At 50.1% G+C, this 20,567-nt stretch overlaps 1 protein-coding gene across 2 annotated transcripts in view; it reads left to right on the forward strand.

Annotated features, from left to right (window-relative positions):
* The window catches only part of LOC133768827 (tubulin alpha-1B chain), a 34,620-nt gene extending 19,579 nt beyond the window's left edge, over window positions 1-15,041 (forward strand). The window contains exons 1-4 of one of the 2 annotated variants that reach the window (XM_062203723.1): window positions 11,732-11,849; window positions 13,170-13,392; window positions 13,519-13,667; window positions 13,871-15,041. In XM_062203723.1, coding sequence (XP_062059707.1) covers window positions 11,847-11,849; window positions 13,170-13,392; window positions 13,519-13,667; window positions 13,871-14,851 — 1,356 coding nt within the window. In that variant the 5' untranslated portion in view covers window positions 11,732-11,846 and the 3' untranslated portion in view covers window positions 14,852-15,041. Of the gene's footprint in view, window positions 1-11,731; window positions 11,850-13,169; window positions 13,393-13,518; window positions 13,668-13,870 lie in introns of those variants that run through there. The other variant, XM_062203724.1, reaches the window with a different exon arrangement.
* The last annotated feature ends 5,526 nt before the right edge of the window (window positions 15,042-20,567 follow it).

Raw genomic sequence — 20,567 nt, forward strand, 5'->3', positions numbered from 1 at the left:
GCTCTGCAGGTGGCATCTTTATGGCATCTTTACCCACTTCACCACTTCACCACAGTGCCAGCCCCCAAATGTTTAACCTTTTTTTTTTTTTTTTAATTTTTTGACAGGCAGAGTGGACAGTGAGAGAGAGAGAGAGAGAGAGAGAGAGAGAGAGAAAGGTCTTCCTTTTGCCATTGGTTCACCCTCCAATGGCCACCACAGCCGGCGCGCTGCTGCCGGCACACTGCGCTGATCCGAAAGTAGGAGCCAGGTGCTCCTCCTGGTCTCCCATGAGAGTGCAGGGCCCAAGGACTTGGGCCATCCTCCACTGCCTTCCTGGGCCACAGCAGAGAGCTGGCCTGGAGGAGAGGCAACCGGGACAGAATCCAGCGCCCCAACTGGGACTAGAACCCGGTGTGCCGGCGCCGCAGGCAGAGGATTAGCCTATTGAGCCGCAGCGCCGGCCTCCAAATATTTAACTTTAAAAAGAGGCTGGCACTGTGGCTCACTTTCCAGGCTCTGAACCGCACAGTAAAGGTTTAGGGGAGTGCTTGGTTGTGCTGGGGGGTTTGGGTGGCACTGTTATGGGGAAAACAGAAGCAAAAAAAGGTGACCTCGGTTCCTAGCTCATGTGGAAGAATTTCCACCTGGACACGGTTTATTTAAGGCAGAAACCTCCTGCTGCAGCAGCCAGGAGGGAGGCCTCTAAGAGTCAGACCTGAGAAACTGGTAGAGGTGGAGTCTTTTAAGCACAGTTCAGGGAATAATCAATCAAAGGGCAGGGACAAAACCCATCAGAGAGCCAGAGTTCTAAATCCATCTAGCCTGCACAGAATAAAACCAAAAAGCCATTAGAAGGGTGGGACAGGTAACTTTCTGTTCTCAGCGTAAAACCAGAAACTCAGAAGAGTGAGAGAGGTACTTTTGTCTTGCTAAAAACAGCTTCTGGTGGAAGAGGGGGGAGGAGTAAGCACTCTTAAAGGGTCTCCCCCTTTTCTCATTCCAACCGGGACCTGACCTGAATTTCTATCAGGACACCTGTCACAGCACCAGGGAGCCTGGGAGGCAGAGCGTATGGAGTGGGGCTGGAGAGGCCAGTGCTGGCCACATTAAGAAGACATTTGAGTATTACATGCCACTTCCCACCTTCAGTCCCCTGCCAGAGGCTCTGCTTATGGGATGACCCTGCTGGGAACTCCAGAGCCTTCTGCCCTGTCCCTAGGAGGCAGACTGCTGGCTCTTCTCCTCAGGCTTCTTACGGGCATTTATTGTCCACCTAGATAGCGCCCACTCGTTGTGGCCACCTCTGAGCCAAGTCTGGTGGGATGGGTACTCCTCTCACGACCGCCCCACACCCAGTGGTCTCCACTTTTGCCAGGTGCAGGTCTCAGGCCCTTGACAATGCTCAGGGCCTCATGGCTGAAGGAGTCTGGAATCAGCTGGGCCTGAGCACAACCCCAGCAGTGTGCACCCTGGGGACGTGGCCTGCTAAGGCTGCTAATGGCCTGGGCCAGCCCTGGATGCTATGGACATTTGGGGAGTGAACCAGTAACCAACAGAGGGGAAAAAATCTCTCTTGCTCTGCCTTCCAAATAAATAAACTTAAAAAATAAATAAATAAAAAGCTGACATGATAGCAAGGAACCTTTAACATGGATTCATTTCTCTACATCCCTATGGGTGGTTAGGGTAGAATGTGAAGTTGAGACCCTACCAAGCTGAGAAGTATAAGAGATCCACTGCCTCAAACAGTTGAGACTCCGAAGGGCTAAACCTTCAATGCAAGGGTGAGCCAAAAGCAGATCTATCCCAACCTGTCTTCCAGAGGACTGAAATAAGAATGGTCTTTTTTTTTTTTTTTTTTTTGACAGCCAGAGTGGATAGTGAGAGAGAGAGAGAGAGAGAAAGGTCTTCCTTTTTGCCATTGGTTCACCCTCCAATGGCCGCTGCGGCCAGCGCACCTCGCTGATCCAAGCCAGGAGCCAGGTGCTGGTCTCCCATGCGGGTGCAGGGCCCAAGGACTTGGGCCATCCTCCACTGCACTCCCGGGCCATAGCAGAGAGCTGGCCTGGAAGAGGGGCAACCGGGATAGAACCTGGTGTGCCGGTGCCGCAAGGCAGAGGATTAGCCTGTTGAGCCACGGCGCCAGCCAAGAATGGTCTTGATGGGAGCAGGGAAAAGAAAGAAAAATACCTAAGAAATGGTCAAAACAAGCTGAATTTTCAGGGAATTGCAACACTAATTCATACAATCTGGGTCTTTCAAAATTCCTAAACCCACAAAATTCAGTTTAAACTGAGCCTAGTAGAGTAAGCACTGTGACACAGCAGGTTGAGCCACGGCTTAGAAAACCCATACCCCATATCAGAGTGCCTGGGTTCGAGTCCTGTCTCTACTTTTTTTTTTTACAATATTAATTTATTTATTTGAAAGAATTACAGAGGGAGAGAGAGAGAGAGAGAGAGAGAGAGACATCTTCCATCTTCTGGTTCACTCCCTATAAGATTGCAATGGCCAGGGCTGAGCCAGGCCAGAGCCAGGAGCCAGGAGCTTCATCTGGGTCTCCATCTGGATGGCAGGGGTCCAAACACTTGGGTCATCTTCTGTTACTTTTCCCAGGCCATTAGCAGGAAGCTGGATCAGAAATGGAGCAGCCAGGACTCCAAAAAGCACCCATATGTGATGCCAGCAAAGTGGGCAACAGCTTTATGCACTACACCACAACACCGGCCCTGTGCCTCTACTTCTGACCCAGCTTCCTGCCAATGCTGAGAGGGAGCAGATAATGGCTCAAGTACTTGGGTCCTGGCTACCCACATGAGAGACCTGGATAGAGTTGCGGGCTCCTGATTTCGACTTGGCTCAATCCTGGCTATTGTAGGCATTTGGGGAATAAGCAATCAGATGGAAGATGGCTCTCTTTCCCTCTCTCTGTCACTCTGCCTTTTAAATAAATAAAAACAAATGTATAAAGTTTTTTAGGAAAAATAGAAATAAAAATTTTCTGAAAATAAAATGATCTTCTTAATCTTGAAGAAGAAAAAATAAATCCTCATGTTAGGCATTAAAGAATTTTCTCCAAAAATCAAAAATTCCCAAGGAAAATGAGGTTTTATAGTGGAAAAAAATTAAATGCACAGGAAGTAAAGTATTCTGAACATCAACTAGTTTTTTTAAAAAAGATTTATTTATTTACTTGCAAGGCAAATATACAGAGAGGTTGAGAGATTTTCCATCTGCTGGTTTACTCCCCAGATGGCTGCAATGGCTGGGGCTAGGCCGGCCAAAGTCAGGAGCCTGTAACTCCATTCAGGTCTTCATGTGGGTGGCAGGGACCCAAGGACTTGGAGCATCCTCCACTACTTTCCTAGGCACATTACTGGAGCTGAATTGGAAGTGGAGCAGCTGGAATTCGAACTAGTGCTCAAATGGAATGTGGGCATCGCAGGTGACTCCTTAACTGGCTGTGCCACACCACCAGCCCCTGATCAACCAGTTTAAACAACACAGACTAGAAACAGGCCACCAGGGGCTTTGGATGTTGGAATAATAAGATCTACACTATAAAATAATTCTGAATTCTATTTTTCAAGAAATAAAAGGCAAGCTTGAAACATCTATAAGAAATAGGTAGCAGGGGCCAGCATTGTGGCATATTGGGTAAAGCTGCTGCCTGCGATGTCAGTGTCCTATATGGGTGCCAGTTCATGTCCCAGCAGGTCCACTTCTGATTCAGCTCTCTGTTAATGGCCTGAGAAAGCAGTAGAAGATGGCCCAAGTGTTTGGATCCCTGCTACCCACGTGGGAGATTTGGATGAACTTCCTAGCTCCTGGCTTTGGCCTAACCCAGCCCAGCCATTGCAGCCATCTGGGGAGTGGACTGGCAGATGGAACATTCTCTCTGTGTGTGTCTATCTGTCTGTCTCTCTCTCTGTAACTCTGATTTAATAAAAATTTTTAAAATATTAAAAAAAATAGGTAGCCAATAATTTTTTTTAAATGATTATATTAGCTTCCTAAGGTCTGCCATACCAACATTACCACACTTAGTAGCTTAAAACAACAGAAATCTGTTCTCTCACAGATCTGGAAACCACAAGTTCTAAACCAAGGAGTTGGTAGGTTTGCTTCTTTCTGAAGACTGAGAGCAAATCCATTCTGTGTATCTCTGGAAGTTTATGGCAGGTGCTGGCAATCCTTGGCATGCCTTAACTTACAGAAATATCACTCCAGTCTCCGCCACCATCGTCACATGACCTTCTTCTCTAAATGTCTTCTTTTCCCTCTCTTAGGAGGACACTGCTGTGGTGGGGATACAGTTTTAGTGTGTCCCTCAAAGGTCCATGTGTTGGGAGCTTGGTTCTCTGTGTGGCAACACTAAGAGGTTAAAGAACCTTGAAGAGAAGCCGGCGCCGTGGCTTAACAGGCTAATCCTCCGCCTTGCGGCGCCGGCACACCGGGTTCTAGTCCCAGTCGGGGCACCGATCCTGTCCCGGTTGCCCCTCTTCCAGGCCAGCTCTCTGCTGTGGCCAGGGAGTGCAGTGGAGGATGGCCCAAGTGCTTGGGCCCTGCACCCCATGGGAAACCAGGATAAGCACCTGGCTCCTGCCATCGGATCAGCGCAGTGCGCCGGCCACAGCACACTACCGCGGCGGCCATTGGAGGGTGAACCAACGGCAAAAAGGAAGACCTTTCTCTCTGTCTCTCTCTCACTGTCCACTCTGTCTGTCAAAAAAAAAAAAAAAAAAAAAAGAACCTTGAAGAGGTGGGGCCTCACATGAGGTAATTAAGTCACGAGGGGCACAGCCCTCAGAGGGATTTATGGTGGTCTCCAAAATGAGTTAGGTCCATGAAAACAGGCCACTAGAAAGAACACGTTGGCCACTCTGCGGTCTCTGCTTTCCCACCTAGCCATGCTCCTGCCATGACACCATCTGCTTATTGTGATGCAGCCAAGGGAGATCTCACAATGTGCTTAACAAATGGGGTCACCCAGTCCCCCCAAACCATGAGCTAGGGATGGGTGCTTGGCTCAGCAGCAGAGACACTGCTTGAGATGCCTGCTTTCCCTATCTGAGCACCAGCTCTGCTCTTAATCCAGCTTCATGCTAATGTACACTCTGGGAGGCAGCAGGTGATAGCTCATAAGTACATGAGCTGCCTCCCATGTGAGAGACCTGGATTAAGTTCTGGACTCCCGGCTTTAACTTGGACAGCCCTAGTTATGAATCAGCAGGTGGAAAATCTCTTTGTCTTTCTTTCTCTGTCACTCTGCCTTTCAAATAAATAAGTATCCGAGGGGCTGGGGTTGTTGCATAGTGGTAAGGCTGCCACATGCAGTGTCAGCATCCCATACGGGCGCTGGTTCTCAGCTGTTCCACTTCTGATCCAGCTCCCTGCTGATGATGTAGGAAAGCAATGGAAGATGACCCAAGTGCTTGGGCCCTTGCACCCACATGGGAGACCTGCAAGAAGCCCCTGGCTCCTAGTTGTGGACTGGTTCAGCTCCCGCCATTGCAGCAACTTGGGGATTGAACCAGCAGATGGAAAATCTCTCTATGTTTCTCCCTCTCTGTAACTCTGCCTTTCAAATAAATAAATAAATATTTTTTAAAAAATTGAAAAAAAATCATAAATCTATATGTTCACACACAAAAAAAAAGAAAATGAAAAGTTTCATTAATCTATAATAACATCAAGAAAAAATCAAGTACCAGGGGTCAGCACTGTGGCCTAGTGGGTAAAGCCACTCCCTACAACACTAAAACTCCATATGGGTACCAGTTTGAGTCCCACCTGCTCTACTTCCAATTGAGTTCCTGCTAATGGCCTGGGAAAAGCAGCAGAAGATGGCCCAAGTACTTGGGCCCCTGCACCCACATGGGAGACCAGAAGAACCTCCTGGCTCCTGGCTTTGGCCTGGCCAAGCTCTGGCCATTGCAGCCATCTGAGGAGTGAACCAGTGGGTGGAAGCTCTCTCTCTCCCTCTCTCTCTCTCTCTTGCTGTAACTTTGACTTTCAGATAAATAAATAAGTCTTTTTTAAAAAAATCAAGGGGGCCTGTGCTGTGGCATAGTGGCTTAAGCTGCCACCTTTGGCGCCAGCATCCCATATGGGCACTGTTTTGTATCCTGATTGCTCCATGCTAATGTGCCTGGGAAAGCAGTGGAAGATGGCCCAAGTGCTTGGGTCCTGCAACTATGTGGGAAACCTGGGAGAAGCAGATCAGTGCAGCTCTAGCCATTGCGGCCACTTGGGGAGTGAATCCGAGGATGAAGACCTTTCTCTCTGTCTCTCCCTTTCTCTGTAACTCTACTTCTCAAATAAATAAATAAAATCTGTTTAAAAAATCAAGTTAATAACTACAAATAAACCTAATAACAATAACAAAAGAAGAAATCTACAGAAAAAATTCTAATGCTTGAGGCAGGCATTAAACCTAGCAGTTAAGGTATGGGTTAACAGCTGGGTTAAGAGCTTGCATCCCAGGTGCTGGTTAAGCTGCTGCCTGTGATTCTAGCACCAGCATCCCAAATGAGTGCCAGTTTGAGTCCTGGCTGCTCTACTTCTGATCCAGTTCCCAATTAATGCACCTGGGAAAGCAGCTCCCACATGAGAGACCTACGCAGTTCCAGGCTCTTGGATCTGGCCCAGGCCAGCACTGGCCATTGCAGTCACTGTGAACCAGCAGATGGAAGTTCTCTCTCTGGGTCTCTCCCTCTGGGTAACTCTGCCTTTCAAGTAATTAAGTAAATCTTTAACCAGAGCTCGCACCCTGTATCTGAATGCCTGGGCTTGATTCCCATCCCCAGCTCTGGATTCCAGCTTCTTGGTACAAATACTGGGAAGCAGCAGTGATCGCTCAAATAACTGGATCCCTGCCATCCATATGGGAGACCTGGAATGCGTCTTAAGACTGGCCCAGCCCTGATTATTAGTAAGCCGGCATAGCAGATGGTGGCTTAATCCACTGTACCACACTGCAGGCCCTAGAAGGAAATATTATTAAAAATGGCTTTCATCAGCCAGTGCCACGGCTCACTAGGCTAATCCTCTGCCTGCAGCGCCAGCACACTGGGTTCTAGTCTCAGTCAGGGCACCGGATTCTGTCCCGGCTGCTCCTCTTCCAGGCCAGCTCTCTGCTGTGGCCCGGGAGTACAGTGGAGGATGGCCCAAGTCCTTGGGCCCTGCACCCACATGGGAGACCAGGAGAAGCACCTGGCTCCTGGCTTCGGATCAGCGTGGTGCGCTGGCTGCAGTGCGCTGGCCATTGGAGGGTGAACCAACAGTAAAGGAAGACCTTTCTCTCTGTCTCTCTCTCTCTCACTGTCCATTCTGCCTGTAAAAAAAAAAAAAAAAAAGACTTTAATCAAGGGAGTTATTTCTTTTTATCAGGGAGGAAATCCATTCCAGAAACTCCCTTAATGTTCCATTGGTCAGAACCAAGTCCAATTGCAAAAGAGACTGGGAAAGCAAGTATGTGGCAAAGGGAAATAAGGTTGTCTCGATTTGTCCCCCAGAGTTAAATGAATATCCACAGCACAGCGGGTTAAGCTGCTTCTTGGGACGCCCTCCTCCCTTATCAGTGTACCTAGGATCAATCCAGCTTCCTGCTAATGCACCTGGGAGACAGCAGACGATGGGCTAACTACTAAGGTTCCTGCTACTCAGATGGGAAACTCAGATGGAGTTCCTGGCTCCTGGCTTTGGCCTGGTCTAGTCTCAATTGTTGTGGGCATTTGGGGAGCAAACCAGCAGATGGAAGATCTCCCTCTCTGTTGCTCTGCCTTTCAAATAAATAAACAAATAGGGGCCAGCGCTGTGGTGTAGTGGGTAAAGCTGCTGCCTGCAGTGCCAGCATCACATATGGGTGCTGGTTCGAGTCCTGGCTGCTCCACTTCTCATCCAGATCTCTGCTATGGCCTAGGAAAGCAGTAGAAGATGGCCCAAGGCCTTGGGCCCCTGCACCCACATGGGAGACCAGAGGAAGCTCCTGGATCCTGGCTTCAGATCAGCGCAGCTCCAGCTGTTGCGGCCAACTGGGGAGTGAAACAGTGGATTGAAGACCTCTCTCTCTCTCTCTCTGCCTCTTCTTTTCTCTCTGTGTAACTCTGACTTTCAAATAAATAAATCTTTTTTTTAAAAAAGTTAAAAATCTTTGGCCGGTGCCATGGCTCAATAGGCTAATCCTCCACCTGCGGCGCCGGCACACAAGGTTCTAGTCCCGGTCGGGTCTGGGCACTGGATTCTGTCCCGGTTGCCCCTCTTCTAGGCCAGCTCTCTGCTGTGGCCCAGGAGTGCAGTGGAGGATGGCCCAAGTCCTTGGGCTCTGCACCCACATGGGAGACCAGGAGAGGCACCTGGCTCCTGGCTTCGGATCAGTGTGGGGCACCAGCATTGGAGGGTGAACCAATGGCAAAGTAAGACCTTTCTCTCTGTCTCTTTCTCTCTCTCTCTCACTGTCCACTCTGCCTGTCAATAAATAAATAAATTAATTAATTAAAAATCTTTTTTTTTTTTAACGAGGGGGGATAGGCATTATGACAAAGTAGATTAGACCACTGCTTGGGGATACTAGCATCCCCTACTGGAGCACTTGGGATCAAGCCTCACCTCTGCCTCTGCTTCCCATTAATGTTCCCCAGAGGCAACAGTACTAAGTCCCTATCATCCATGTGAGAGACCTAGATCCAGGCTCCAGCCTGGTGCTGCCCTTGTGACTGCAGGCATGTAGGGAGTGAACCAGTGGATGGAAGATCTCTGTCACTCTGCTCTCCAAATAAATGTAAATAAATAAACAAATACTGCTTTAAAAAATAGAGTGTGGCGTTTTAGAGCAGTGGGTTAAGCTAGTGCCTGCAGTGCTAGTATCCCACATCTGAGCACCAGTTCTGCTCTAGGCTGCTCTGCTTCTGATGCAGCTCCCTGCTAATGCACCTGGGAAAGCAGTGGAAGATGGCTCAAGTACCTGAGCCCCTGCCACCCACCTGGGAGGTCGGATGGAGTTCTGGACTTCCAGCTTGGGCCTGGTCCAACCCTGGCTATCGTGGCCATTTGGGGAGTGAACGAGGGGATGGAAGATCTGTCTCTCACTGTCTTTCAAATATATAAAACAAATCTTAAATAAATAAAATACATTAAAAATAGGATTCTCTAGATGAGGGAGAATGGAAGAAAGTGAGGTTAGGAAGGGCAACCAAGTTTTCATTTTGGTGCTCACAAAATGGACTTCCACAGAACAGACATAAAGGAAAAAAACTTTAAAACGAGTAAATAAATATACAAAGTAATTTCAGGTTCTGTCAGCTGTTCAATAATAGGGTGATATGATATAATAATAAGGTGGTGGCAAACAGATAAATCTGACAAAATTTAATAATTGGACAAATGAAAGAAAGATGATTCCAAGTTAATATTTATTTCTATTCATAAATAAAGCTTAAGAAAGATAATTAAGGGTTTAAGTCAAAACACTATTCCCTAACAAAGTTATAGCAGAATCTAGTCATATCTGACATCAAAGCCAATAAAGCAGAACAGGAAATGGCTGGCATAGGCAAGCTGTTAACACTGGAATAAATAAGAACAAAAATCACACTCCAGGAGCTGTTGATCTTAGTAAATTGTTGCTACTTGTATGTTCTTCTGTTTGTCTGGGGCTATGAACAAAAGGCTTTGTAAAACTCTGTGTCTGAATCACAAGATGTAACTACCAACAACAGTTAATGAGGGCTTTGAACAGCAACATATGTAGGGAAGATGGGAGCGGCTCAGACTGCAACACTGGGTTTCCCACTACAGAAGAGACTCAACGCAAATAGTTACAATAAAACAAAGAGAGACCTGTCCAATCATATACAATGTTCCCCCAGTAGATAGATTACACTTATGTTACAAACACAAATAACAACTCCCTTGTCAGTTCTTGAATACAAAGTACATACATGCACAGTATGATACAAAGAGACCCCTGTAAGTTTTACTATGGCTGCACTAAATAAATAAATAAATAATGAAGGAAAGAAGGAAAGAAAAAGAAAGAAAGGAAGGAAGGAAGGAAGGAAGGAAGGAAGGAAAGAAGGAAGTCACCCTGCCGGTTCAGGTACTCAAGAGGAAGCAAAATAAATTATCACTATTTCATATTTTTCTGGCATAAACATACCAGACTGGGTTCTATTTAAATATCTCTTTCAGTTCTATTACTCTGTGAACCCTGAGGTATCATCAGGGACCTAAACTCAAATACTTCCGCATGCACAACAGGGGAGCACACAGATAACAAGACCAGCAAAGCCAGTGGTTTTAGGAAGGCATTCAGGGAGACAGAGGGCCCACAGCAGCAAACCCCTGCAGTGAACGTGCTGCTGTTCCGCAGAGTCAGGAGGAGGGAGGTGCCTGCTCTGAAATGGCTCTCCTCCAGGGCAGATGGCGACATGGAGTTCAGCAGTCTGCTTCCCTAGCGTTCATTCCTCCAGTTAAGGAAAGCTAATTACTATTTTCAGTATCCTTTCAAGAACAAGGAAGGGGGGTTAAAGACTAAGAAGTGACAATTTCCAAATTTGTAACTGCCCAAGTTTGAAAAGTGTGTGTAAATTGGGGTTTTGAGTCTAAAACCTTTTAAAAGGACTACAAAAAATTTTTATGGGAAATAAACAAGAGTTTCCAGCTTGCATGCCAGGTTGATATGGGAGTCATGTATCTTTACAAAATGCACACACACACGTAGGAATATTAGCAGTGCAAATGTGCTATTTGTCTGCAATCAGAAAGCTTTACAAAGTCTGAATAAGGTAACAAACGGACATGAACTGTGAATTTTTACTGTGTCATGTTCAACTGGTGCAACGTGGGGAGGACATTTTGAATAGTTTACCAGTAGCACAAGGTTTCTGCTTAACGATGATTCTAAAGCCACGCTGTAGCCCTAACCATCTTAAGGCATTTCCAAGATTAGCAATGTAGTGTACAATCTTGAAAGAGATTTTCCTGGCGGTGGGGGTGGGGAACTAGTCTGTCCACTCTAACCTGGGCCTCTTAGCCCTAAACTCTAAACAACTGACATAATGCACAACATTTTCCTACAAAATTCTATCAGCACAGGGGATTCACCCTTCGGAAAACCCTGCAGTGTCAAACGATTTAGCTCCCACCCCCACCCTCAAGTTTCATCTCACTTCTTCAATTACGCTACCGAATGTTCCAAAGCTGGTTTTTTTCACCACCCCCCCTTTTATTTTAAAGCCCCTGGGGTTGTCCATAAACCTGTGGCTTTAGGTCCAAGCGCGAGGCCTACCCTGCCCTTCCCCCAGCCTCAAACGTCCAGGGCTTTGGGTACCACTTTGTCAAGGCACTGCTAATCCGCTGTCGGCGAGTGATGACACCGAGTGATGGGTGATGGCACCCAGCAAGGAGCCGAGAAGAGAAAGCTGCAAAACTCACTGACCAACGGTAGCAACAAGAAAATGAGCGGCTGAACTAACCGAACCAGGGGGCCGGGGGTTCTCTGCGTCCGTCACACTGCCCGGGAGACCCCCATCCCCCACCCCGAAGTCTCCAGGGCCGCCCACCGCAGACTACCGCAGAGGCGCGCGCGGCCGCGGGCCCGGGGACCCGCCCAGAGCGGGCGGCGCGGGCGCGGGCGCGGGCGCCGATCCCGCCTCTGCGGCGGCCAGGCCGGGCCCGGAATGGCGCGCGGGGCCGAGGGCGGAGCCCGCCCGCCCCCTTCCGCAGCCGCTACTTAAGGCGGCTCCGGCGCCGCCCCCGCCTCAGTGCGTTACTTACCTCGACTCTTAGCTTGTCGGGGACGGTAACCGGGGACCCGCCGTCTGCTCCTGCCTTCTTCTCCGCCTCCTAACCCGTTAGCCACCATGGTGAGTGCGCGCCGCCCGGCCTCGTGCGGGGAGATGGGGAGATAAAGGAGCCGCGAGGCGCCTGGGCTCTCTAGAGCGGGCTGGGGCCGGCGTCGAACGGTGGGAGGCAGGTGGCACAGCGGGGGCAGATGAGAACACGGGTTTGTGGAGAATGGCGGAGCCTCAGAAAGAAGATGGTGGCCGGGTTTTTTCCCCCAGGGACTCCGGGGGGAGTGGCGGGGCGCAGGGCCGACCCCCTACGCCGTGTTTGGCGCTCTCCTTTAATCCTTAATTCTTGGGCGCGAGGCCGGTAGAACTACCCCCCGCCCCAACCACCCCCACCACCCCCCACCCTGAGTCTTTTTTCCGCGCCCGCCCCTCCCCACTCCACCCCGCGCCCGGGGCTCTCGGACGCGCGCCGTCCCTGCTGGCCCTCACTTCCTCTTGGGCGCGAAAACGCGGGGGCGGGAAGGCGCGGGAGACACAAAGCGCACGCGCGACCGTTACCTCGGCGGGAAACGGCCCCTGCAGCTTGCGCATGCGCGCTGGGGCGCTGCGGTCCTGTTGGAGGGCGTGGCTCCCGCGACCCGGAGTTTCTGGAACTGGAATGTGGGCAGGGGGGAGGGGGGAATTCCTGGAATGCGTTCCGCGCTGCAGCAGTGTGTTAGGACAATGAAGTCCCGGCAGGCTGTAGGGGGCCATCTGTCCCTCCTTGATTCGTTAGGAATTTGTGTGGGAGCAGGTGGTGGCGGTTAGGGGATTGCAAAGGAGCGGAAATCGGATCTTGGCTCAGATGTGGGACGCTGATAATCCCCTGCTGTACCCGGACTCTTGCGGACATGCCGGGCCGAGCCCAGTGCCTGCGGGCAGGGGAGGAGGCTGGACGTGGCCACGTTGAGCCTCTCTTGCAGCTGCCGGGCTACGCCCGAGTGCGCGCCCGAAATTGCTCATTCATTGCCTGCCGCAGAGCCCCGCCCCAGGCTCTGCGGGCCTGGCATTTCCTCTGCTGGGCCCTGGCCACGTGCTTCCTGATCTCACAGCTGCCCGGAACCCGGGCACCTCCTTTACAGTGGGATCCTGGGGCCAGAGCTGCACGGAGTACTGGCTGCTTCCCCTATCATGGTTCCCTAAAAGGAGGAAGTCGTGACTAAGCTGTTGTAGGCCAGAAAGAGGCCTACCACACTGTAGATGGCTGAGAAATTCATTAAAAGAAATGTAGCTCTTCTTCCTGACTGAAAAGGGTAACATTTTAGGGCATTTTAAACCAGATTTTTGAAAGTTGATTCTGCAGCAGTCACCTATGGCTCAGTTTAAATTCTTTTTTTTCTCCTCTCCCCACAGCGTGAGTGCATCTCCATCCACGTCGGCCAGGCTGGTGTCCAGATCGGCAATGCCTGCTGGGAGCTCTATTGCCTGGAACACGGCATCCAGCCCGATGGCCAGATGCCAAGTGACAAGACCATTGGGGGAGGAGACGACTCCTTCAACACCTTCTTCAGTGAGACGGGCGCTGGCAAGCACGTGCCTAGGGCCGTGTTTGTAGACCTGGAGCCCACAGTCATTGGTGAGTTGGCCTCCCTAGCCTCAGTGAGAGCCCCGGGTGCTGGGACAGGTTGAGTGGGGAGCCCCTGGCCCCCCGGGCCCCTGCAGGCTGTCAATGACAGGTGTCTGGTCTGCTTCCCTCTTCCAGATGAAGTTCGCACCGGCACCTACCGCCAGCTCTTCCACCCCGAGCAGCTCATCACGGGCAAGGAAGATGCTGCCAATAACTATGCCCGCGGGCACTACACCATTGGCAAGGAGATCATTGACCTCGTCCTGGACCGAATTCGCAAGCTGGTAAATACCCTATATAAAGATGTATTTTTGGGTCAGGGGATTCGAGTGCAAGTGTAATGGGGTAAATAAATAGATGGAAGGATTTTCTGTGGTGCCTGCCAAAATGGGGACTGGGTTACACTACTGGTAATTGGTGTTCTAAACCAGACAGGAAATGTGTCCTGAATTAAAATGCTACCTTTTGTTTTTTTCTTTCTCTCCAGGCTGACCAGTGCACGGGCCTGCAGGGCTTCTTGGTTTTCCACAGCTTTGGTGGGGGAACTGGTTCTGGGTTCACCTCCCTGCTGATGGAACGCCTCTCTGTCGATTACGGCAAGAAGTCCAAGCTGGAGTTCTCCATCTACCCAGCCCCCCAGGTTTCCACAGCTGTGGTGGAGCCCTACAACTCCATCCTCACCACCCACACCACCCTGGAGCACTCTGATTGTGCCTTCATGGTAGACAACGAGGCCATCTATGACATCTGTCGTAGAAACCTCGATATCGAGCGCCCCACCTACACTAACCTGAACCGCCTTATTAGCCAGATCGTGTCCTCCATCACGGCTTCCCTGCGGTTTGATGGAGCCCTGAATGTTGATCTGACAGAATTCCAGACCAACCTGGTGCCCTACCCCCGCATCCACTTCCCTCTGGCCACATACGCCCCCGTCATCTCTGCTGAGAAAGCCTACCACGAGCAGCTTTCTGTAGCAGAGATCACCAATGCCTGCTTTGAGCCGGCCAACCAGATGGTGAAATGTGACCCTCGCCACGGTAAATACATGGCTTGCTGCCTGCTGTACCGTGGCGATGTGGTTCCCAAAGATGTCAATGCTGCCATCGCCACCATCAAGACCAAGCGCAGCATCCAGTTTGTGGATTGGTGCCCCACTGGCTTCAAGGTTGGCATTAACTACCAGCCTCCCACGGTGGTGCCTGGTGGAGACCTGGCCAAGGTGCAGCGAGCTGTGTGCATGCTGAGCAACACCACAGCCATTGCTGAGGCCTGGGCTCGCCTGGACCACAAGTTTGACCTGATGTATGCCAAGCGTGCCTTTGTTCACTGGTACGTGGGGGAGGGCATGGAGGAGGGAGAGTTTTCTGAAGCTCGTGAGGACATGGCTGCCCTGGAGAAGGATTACGAGGAGGTTGGTGTGGATTCTGTTGAGGGTGAGGGTGAGGAGGAAGGAGAGGAATACTAATTTTCCATTCCTTTGAGCCCTGCAGCATGTCACACTCACTGAACTTCAGCTTCAACAGTAGCTGACAGCCATTATACTTTCCCGGCTACATTGTCTTCACTCAACTGTGATCATGTCCGTCTTTTCCATGTGTACCTGTGAGATATTTCCATCATGTCTGAAAGTAAAGGCTTTAAGAAAAAAGCGGTATCTCCTGTGCTTTTTTTAAACTACAAGTCATGTATACCTGGAGCATGTGATGGCTGTGGGCCCCCACTACCTATCTGGGTGCTCCAGGGAAAGGGGGATAGTCTGCTAGTCCAGGGCTTGTTTAGTTCTTGTGGTCATGACTGCATTTTTAGGTATAAAGAAATGAGTACTTTTAGATAGTGTGCAACTTAGTATAAGGTAGAAAAGAGGAAGAGACATCTTTGAATTTCTGGTTCACTCCCCAAATGACTGACAACATACAAGTTGAAACAAGGTGTCCCACATGAATGGCAAGGGCCTGAGTAGTTGGGCTGTTTTCCACTGCCTTATGTGTTGGAGAAGATTGCATTCTGCAAGAATAAAGTGGCAATGTTACCATAGTTAGGATAAAGTTTTCCGTTCATTCATGCTAATAGCTTGGGTTAGGATTAGAGTGCTAGGCACATGGTGAAGTAGTTAAGATGTCCCTTGGGCTGCTCCCATCCCATACCCAGCTCCGCTTCTGATTCCAACTTCTGCAGATGCACACCCTGGGAAGCAACAGGCGGTGGCTCAGTACTTGGGTCCCTGCCATCCATGTGGGAGACCCAGATGGCGTTACAGACTTCTGGCTGGGGCCTCACTCATCCCCAGCTGTTGGTTGTTGGTTAAGTGAGCAGTGGAGGAAAAATCTCAAGTAGGGGCGGGCTATACAATTTTCCTAGGTTATTTCTTAGCCCATATATTATACAGATTTACAAAAAGATGGGCATAGACATTTCAGGAAAAAGTGGTGGATGGCTCTGCAGGCCTAGGACAGCACAGTTACAGCCAGCACAGACCATGAAGAAGACAGGCACCAGGATGCGATTCAGTGGCTCAGTGTGGATTCAAGGTCTGAGTACTGAACACCCTGAGGTCTGTAAAATGATTCTATCCTCTCTTCTGCAAAACAAGCAGGGAAGGTGGTTCAATCAGAGCCTGGGGCACAGCAGCAGAAGAATGCAGAGAGCAGCTTGCACTCCAGAAAGGTCCCTGAGTGGCCTACAGGCATAGTCAAGCGTCATGGTGCTTCTTCAGATTTCTTGAGACACAAGGCAGGACTGAGAAGCCAGGATTTCAGGTGTTTTGGTTTGGCTTGTTTGCTTGGTGGGAACCCAGAAGCAAGCACGTACCCTCCACAAGACCTTGCTGCTACAAACCAAATAGGAAGCTCTGGAGAAAACTAAGTTCATGGGTACCACTTCCAACTTAGGCTGTGGTGGGCACAGTGATGCAGTAGGGGAAGCTGCCATTTGAGGGGCTGGCATTGTGGTGCAAAGAGGTAAGCCTCTGCTTGCAGCACCAGCATCCCATATCAAAGTGCCAGGCTGCTCCTCTTCTAATCCAGTTCCCTGCTAAGGATGGTGGCCCAAGTACTTGGGCACCTACCACCATTGTGGGAGACCCAAGTGGAGTTCCTGATTCCTGGACCAGCCCAGACAGTTGCAGCCATTTGGGGAGTGAACCAACAGATGGAAGATTCTGTCTCCCTCTCTGTCACTTTGCCTTTCAAATTTTTTTTTTTTTAATTGCCACTTGAGGGTCCAGTGCTGTGGTGTAGCTGGTAAAGCCACTGCTGCCTGCAGTGCTGGCCAGCATCCCATATGGGCACCAGTTTGAGTCCCAGCTGCTCCATTTCCGATCCAGCTCTCTGCTATGGCCTGGGAAAAGCAGTAGAAGATGGCCTAAAACCTTGGGCCCCTGCACCCATGTAGGAGACCTGGAAGAAGCCCCTGGCTTCAGATTGGCTCAGCTTCAGCCATTGTGGCCATTTGGGAAGTGAACCAGCAGATGGAAGGCCTCTCAAGACCTCTTTCTCTTCACCCCCGCCCCCTCTCTGTGTGTAACTCTTTCAAATAAATTTTTAAAAATCACCACTTTGGGACACTCACATCCCCTATCAGAGTACTAGTTCATGTTTCAGCACCTGGATGGAGTTCCTGGGTCTTGGCTTTGGCCTGGCTCAACGCTGGCTATTGTGGCATTTGTGGAGGAAACCAGAGGATGGAAGATTTCTCTATCTCTTTCTCTCTCTGTCACTGTGCCTTTCAAATTAATTAATTTCCAATAAATATTTCAAGCATATGGGGAGGAGAGGAATAACAGTAGAATGTTTTGCTTGATATAAACATGGAACTTTTGGATTTTGTTTGTGATTTCCAATTCCTCTTGTCTCCTGTCATTGTGCAGCTTCCTCCTGTACTGAATAATACTGAGTGACATACATAGGGAATGTGATATTGCAGAAATGACAAATGCATGTTGTGGCTTCCAACTTGCTGTCTCGTGGATCACTCACTCCGAGGGAAGTACATGAGTTGTGATGAGCTGCCCTGCAGGTGCATTGGCAGGAAGCTGGATCAGAAGTGAGAGTAGAACTCAATCCCAGGCATTCTGATCTGATGGCAGGAGTCCCAAAGCAGCAGCTTGTGCCACAATACCCACCTCTGTTGGAAATATTTTAAGAAGAATTGGGCCGGCGCTGTGGCTCAACAGGCTAATCCTCTGCCTTGTGGCGCCGGCACATCAGGTTCTAGTCCCGGTTGGGGCACCAGATTCTGTCCCGGTTGCCCCTCTTCCAGGCCAGCTCTCTGCTGTGGCCCGGGAGTGCAGTGGAGGATGGCCCAAGTGCTTGGGCCCTGCACCCCATGGGAGACCAGGAGAAGCACCTGGCTCCTGCCATCGGATCAGTGCGGTGCGCCGGTCGCATTGGAGGGTGAACCAACGGCAAAAGGAAGACCTTTCTCTCTGTCTCTCTCTCTCACTGTCCACTCTCTCTGTCCAAAAAAAAAAAAAAAAAAAAAAAAAAGAATTGGAGGGAAGCCTGTCATTTAGAAAAGGGAGGTTTTCCATTTTCTACTGTTCAAATCCAGTTTTCAATATTTCTGGTTGCCTTTTAAACTACCCTTAAGGGGCCAGCATTGTGGTGTAGTGGGTAAACCCGCTGCCTGCAGTGCCCACATCTCACATGGGCACTGGTTCAAGTACCGGCTGATCCACTGCTGATCTAGTTCTCTGCTATGGCCTGGGAAAGCAGTAGAAGATGGCTCAAGTCCTTGGGCCCCTGCACCTGAATGGGAGACCTGGAAGAAGCTCCTAGCTCCAGGCTCCTAGCTTCGGATCAGTGCAGCTCTGGCCATCACAGCCAATCTGGGAGTGAACCAGTGGATGGAAGACCTCTTCCTCTCTTCCTCTCTCTCTCTCTCTCTTTCTCTCTCTCTCTCTCTGCCTCTCCTTCTCTTGCTGTGTAACTCTGACTTTCAAATAAATAAATAAATCTTTAAAACAAATAGACATCTTGGGGCAGGCATTTTGTGTAATGATTTTTTTTAAGGGAGAAGGTTTATTGTTGGTGGGGGAAACTCAACAAATTGCTTCCCTGTGCATGAGAGAACAGCCTGTATAATGATTAAGATGCCATGTGGGGTGCTCACATCTCATGTCAGAATGCATGGGTTCAAGTTCTGGCTGTACTCCAGACTCCAGCTTCTAGCATATGTGCACCCTGGGAAACAGCAGGTAATGCTTTAAGTACTTGGGTCCCTGTCACTCACACAGGAGACCAGGGTTAGGTTCCTGGGTCCTGGTTTCAGTCCAGCACTGTATTGGCCCTTGTGGGCACATGGAGAATGTACAGGACTTCTGTCTCTGTCTCTCTGCCTTTCAAATAAATTAAAAGTGTTTTAAAGGGCAGATATCAAGGCTGGCACTGTGGCATAGTGGGTAGAGCTGCTGCCTCAGTGCTGGGATCCCATATGGGTGTCAGTTCGGGTCCCAGCTATTCCTCTTCTGATCCAGCTCTCTGCTATGGCCTTGGAAAGCAGCAGAAGATGGCCCAGGTCCTTGGGCCCCAGTAACCATATAGGAGACCCAGAAGAGGCTCTCCTGGCTCTTGACTTCACATCAGCCCAGCTCCGGCTGTTGTGGCCATTTGGAGAGTGAACCAATGGATGGGACACTTCTTTCTCTCTTTGTCTCTGCCTCTCTATAACTCAGCCTTTCAAATAAATCTTTTTTTAAAAAAGGACAAATATCTCTCTGAACTATACTTTTTATAGCCTAAATTATTTGGTTACTGATCGAACTTATTGCTCATACTAAGTAATTCTCTCACTCCCTGTTTCCAATTGCCTTATACATCAAGGCAATGACTTATAAGTCTATTATATGTGTTGTAATTATTACGTCATGGGAGACATGAGATCCCAGGAGAGGGTTGTGAGGGAGGTGTGGCTTTGACTAAAGGCGGGGGCAACCGGGAGCTGCTATCAGCCCTCCTTTAGAGGGTTGCTGGAGTCTGAATTATGATCCTGTGTATCTCTGCCCAGCAGCAAGTGCAGTGCCTGGCAATGCTTAGGATCTACAGAATGCTCTTAGAGGGTAAGAAATGCTGAGTGTTTCCTTCTTTTTTTTTTTTTTTTTTTGACAGGCAGAGTGGACAGTGAGAGAGAGAGACAGAGAGAAAGGTCTTCCTTTGCCGTTGGTTCACCCTCCAATGGCCGCCGCGGTAGGTGCACTGCTGCTGGCGCACCGCGCTGATCCGATGGCAGGAGCCAGGTGCTTCTCCTGGTCTCCCATGGGGTGCAGGGCCCAAGCACTTGGGCCATCCTCCACTGCACTCCCGGGCCACAGCAGAGAGCTGGCCTGGAAGAGGGGCAACCGGGACAGAATCTGGTGCCCCGACCAGGACTAGAACCTGGTGTGCCGGCGCCGCAAGGCGGAAGATTAGCCTAGTGAGCTGCGGCGCCGGCCGAGTGTTTCCTTCTTAAGCCAGGTTCCTTAGTGTTGGTTTCGAGGTAAGCTTTAAGACCTGAGATTTTGTAATATTTACTCTTGAGGCCAGCGCTGTAGTGTAGCAGGTAAAGCCACTGCCTGCAGTGCTGGCATCCTATATGGGCATCAGTCCGAGTCCCGGCTGCTCCATTTTCCATCCAGCTCTCTGTTATGGCCTGGGAAAGCAGTAGAAGATGGCCCAAGTGCTTGAGCCCCTGAACCCATGTGGGAGACCCAGAAGAAGCTCCTGGCTTCAGATTGGAGAAGCTCTCGCCTTTACAGCCAAATGGGGAGTGAACCATTAGATGGAAGACCTCTTTCTGTATCTCTCTGCCTCTCCTTCTCTTCCTGTGTAACTCTGACTTTCAAATAAATAAATAAATCTTAAAAAAAAAAAAAGGAGCCTTTCGGCCGGAGCCGCCATCTTCCAGGTAGGCAGTTCGCGTGGCTCCCGGCCCTCAAGAGTTCTGTAAGCCGGAATGGAAGCCCCGTGGCCGGCTAGGCCGTGCTTCGGGGCTCTAGAGAACCCATCTATCCTGTTGGGGGCCCACTGGCGAGCGTGGGTCTAGCCGTGGCCTGCCCTACGTGGTGCGGCGTGCGCCAGGCCGGCAGCGGCCCGGGGACTGAGGACCGAATGGCCGTGCCGCAGCCCTGTGCTGGGGAAGCATCTCGGGAAAGACGGGCCTGAGATGTTGTGGGTGAGGCGATTCGGGCTCATCCGGCAAGGACTTAA

Source organism: Lepus europaeus, chromosome 10 (assembly GCF_033115175.1).
Source record: "Lepus europaeus isolate LE1 chromosome 10, mLepTim1.pri, whole genome shotgun sequence".
NCBI lineage: Eukaryota > Metazoa > Chordata > Mammalia > Lagomorpha > Leporidae > Lepus > Lepus europaeus.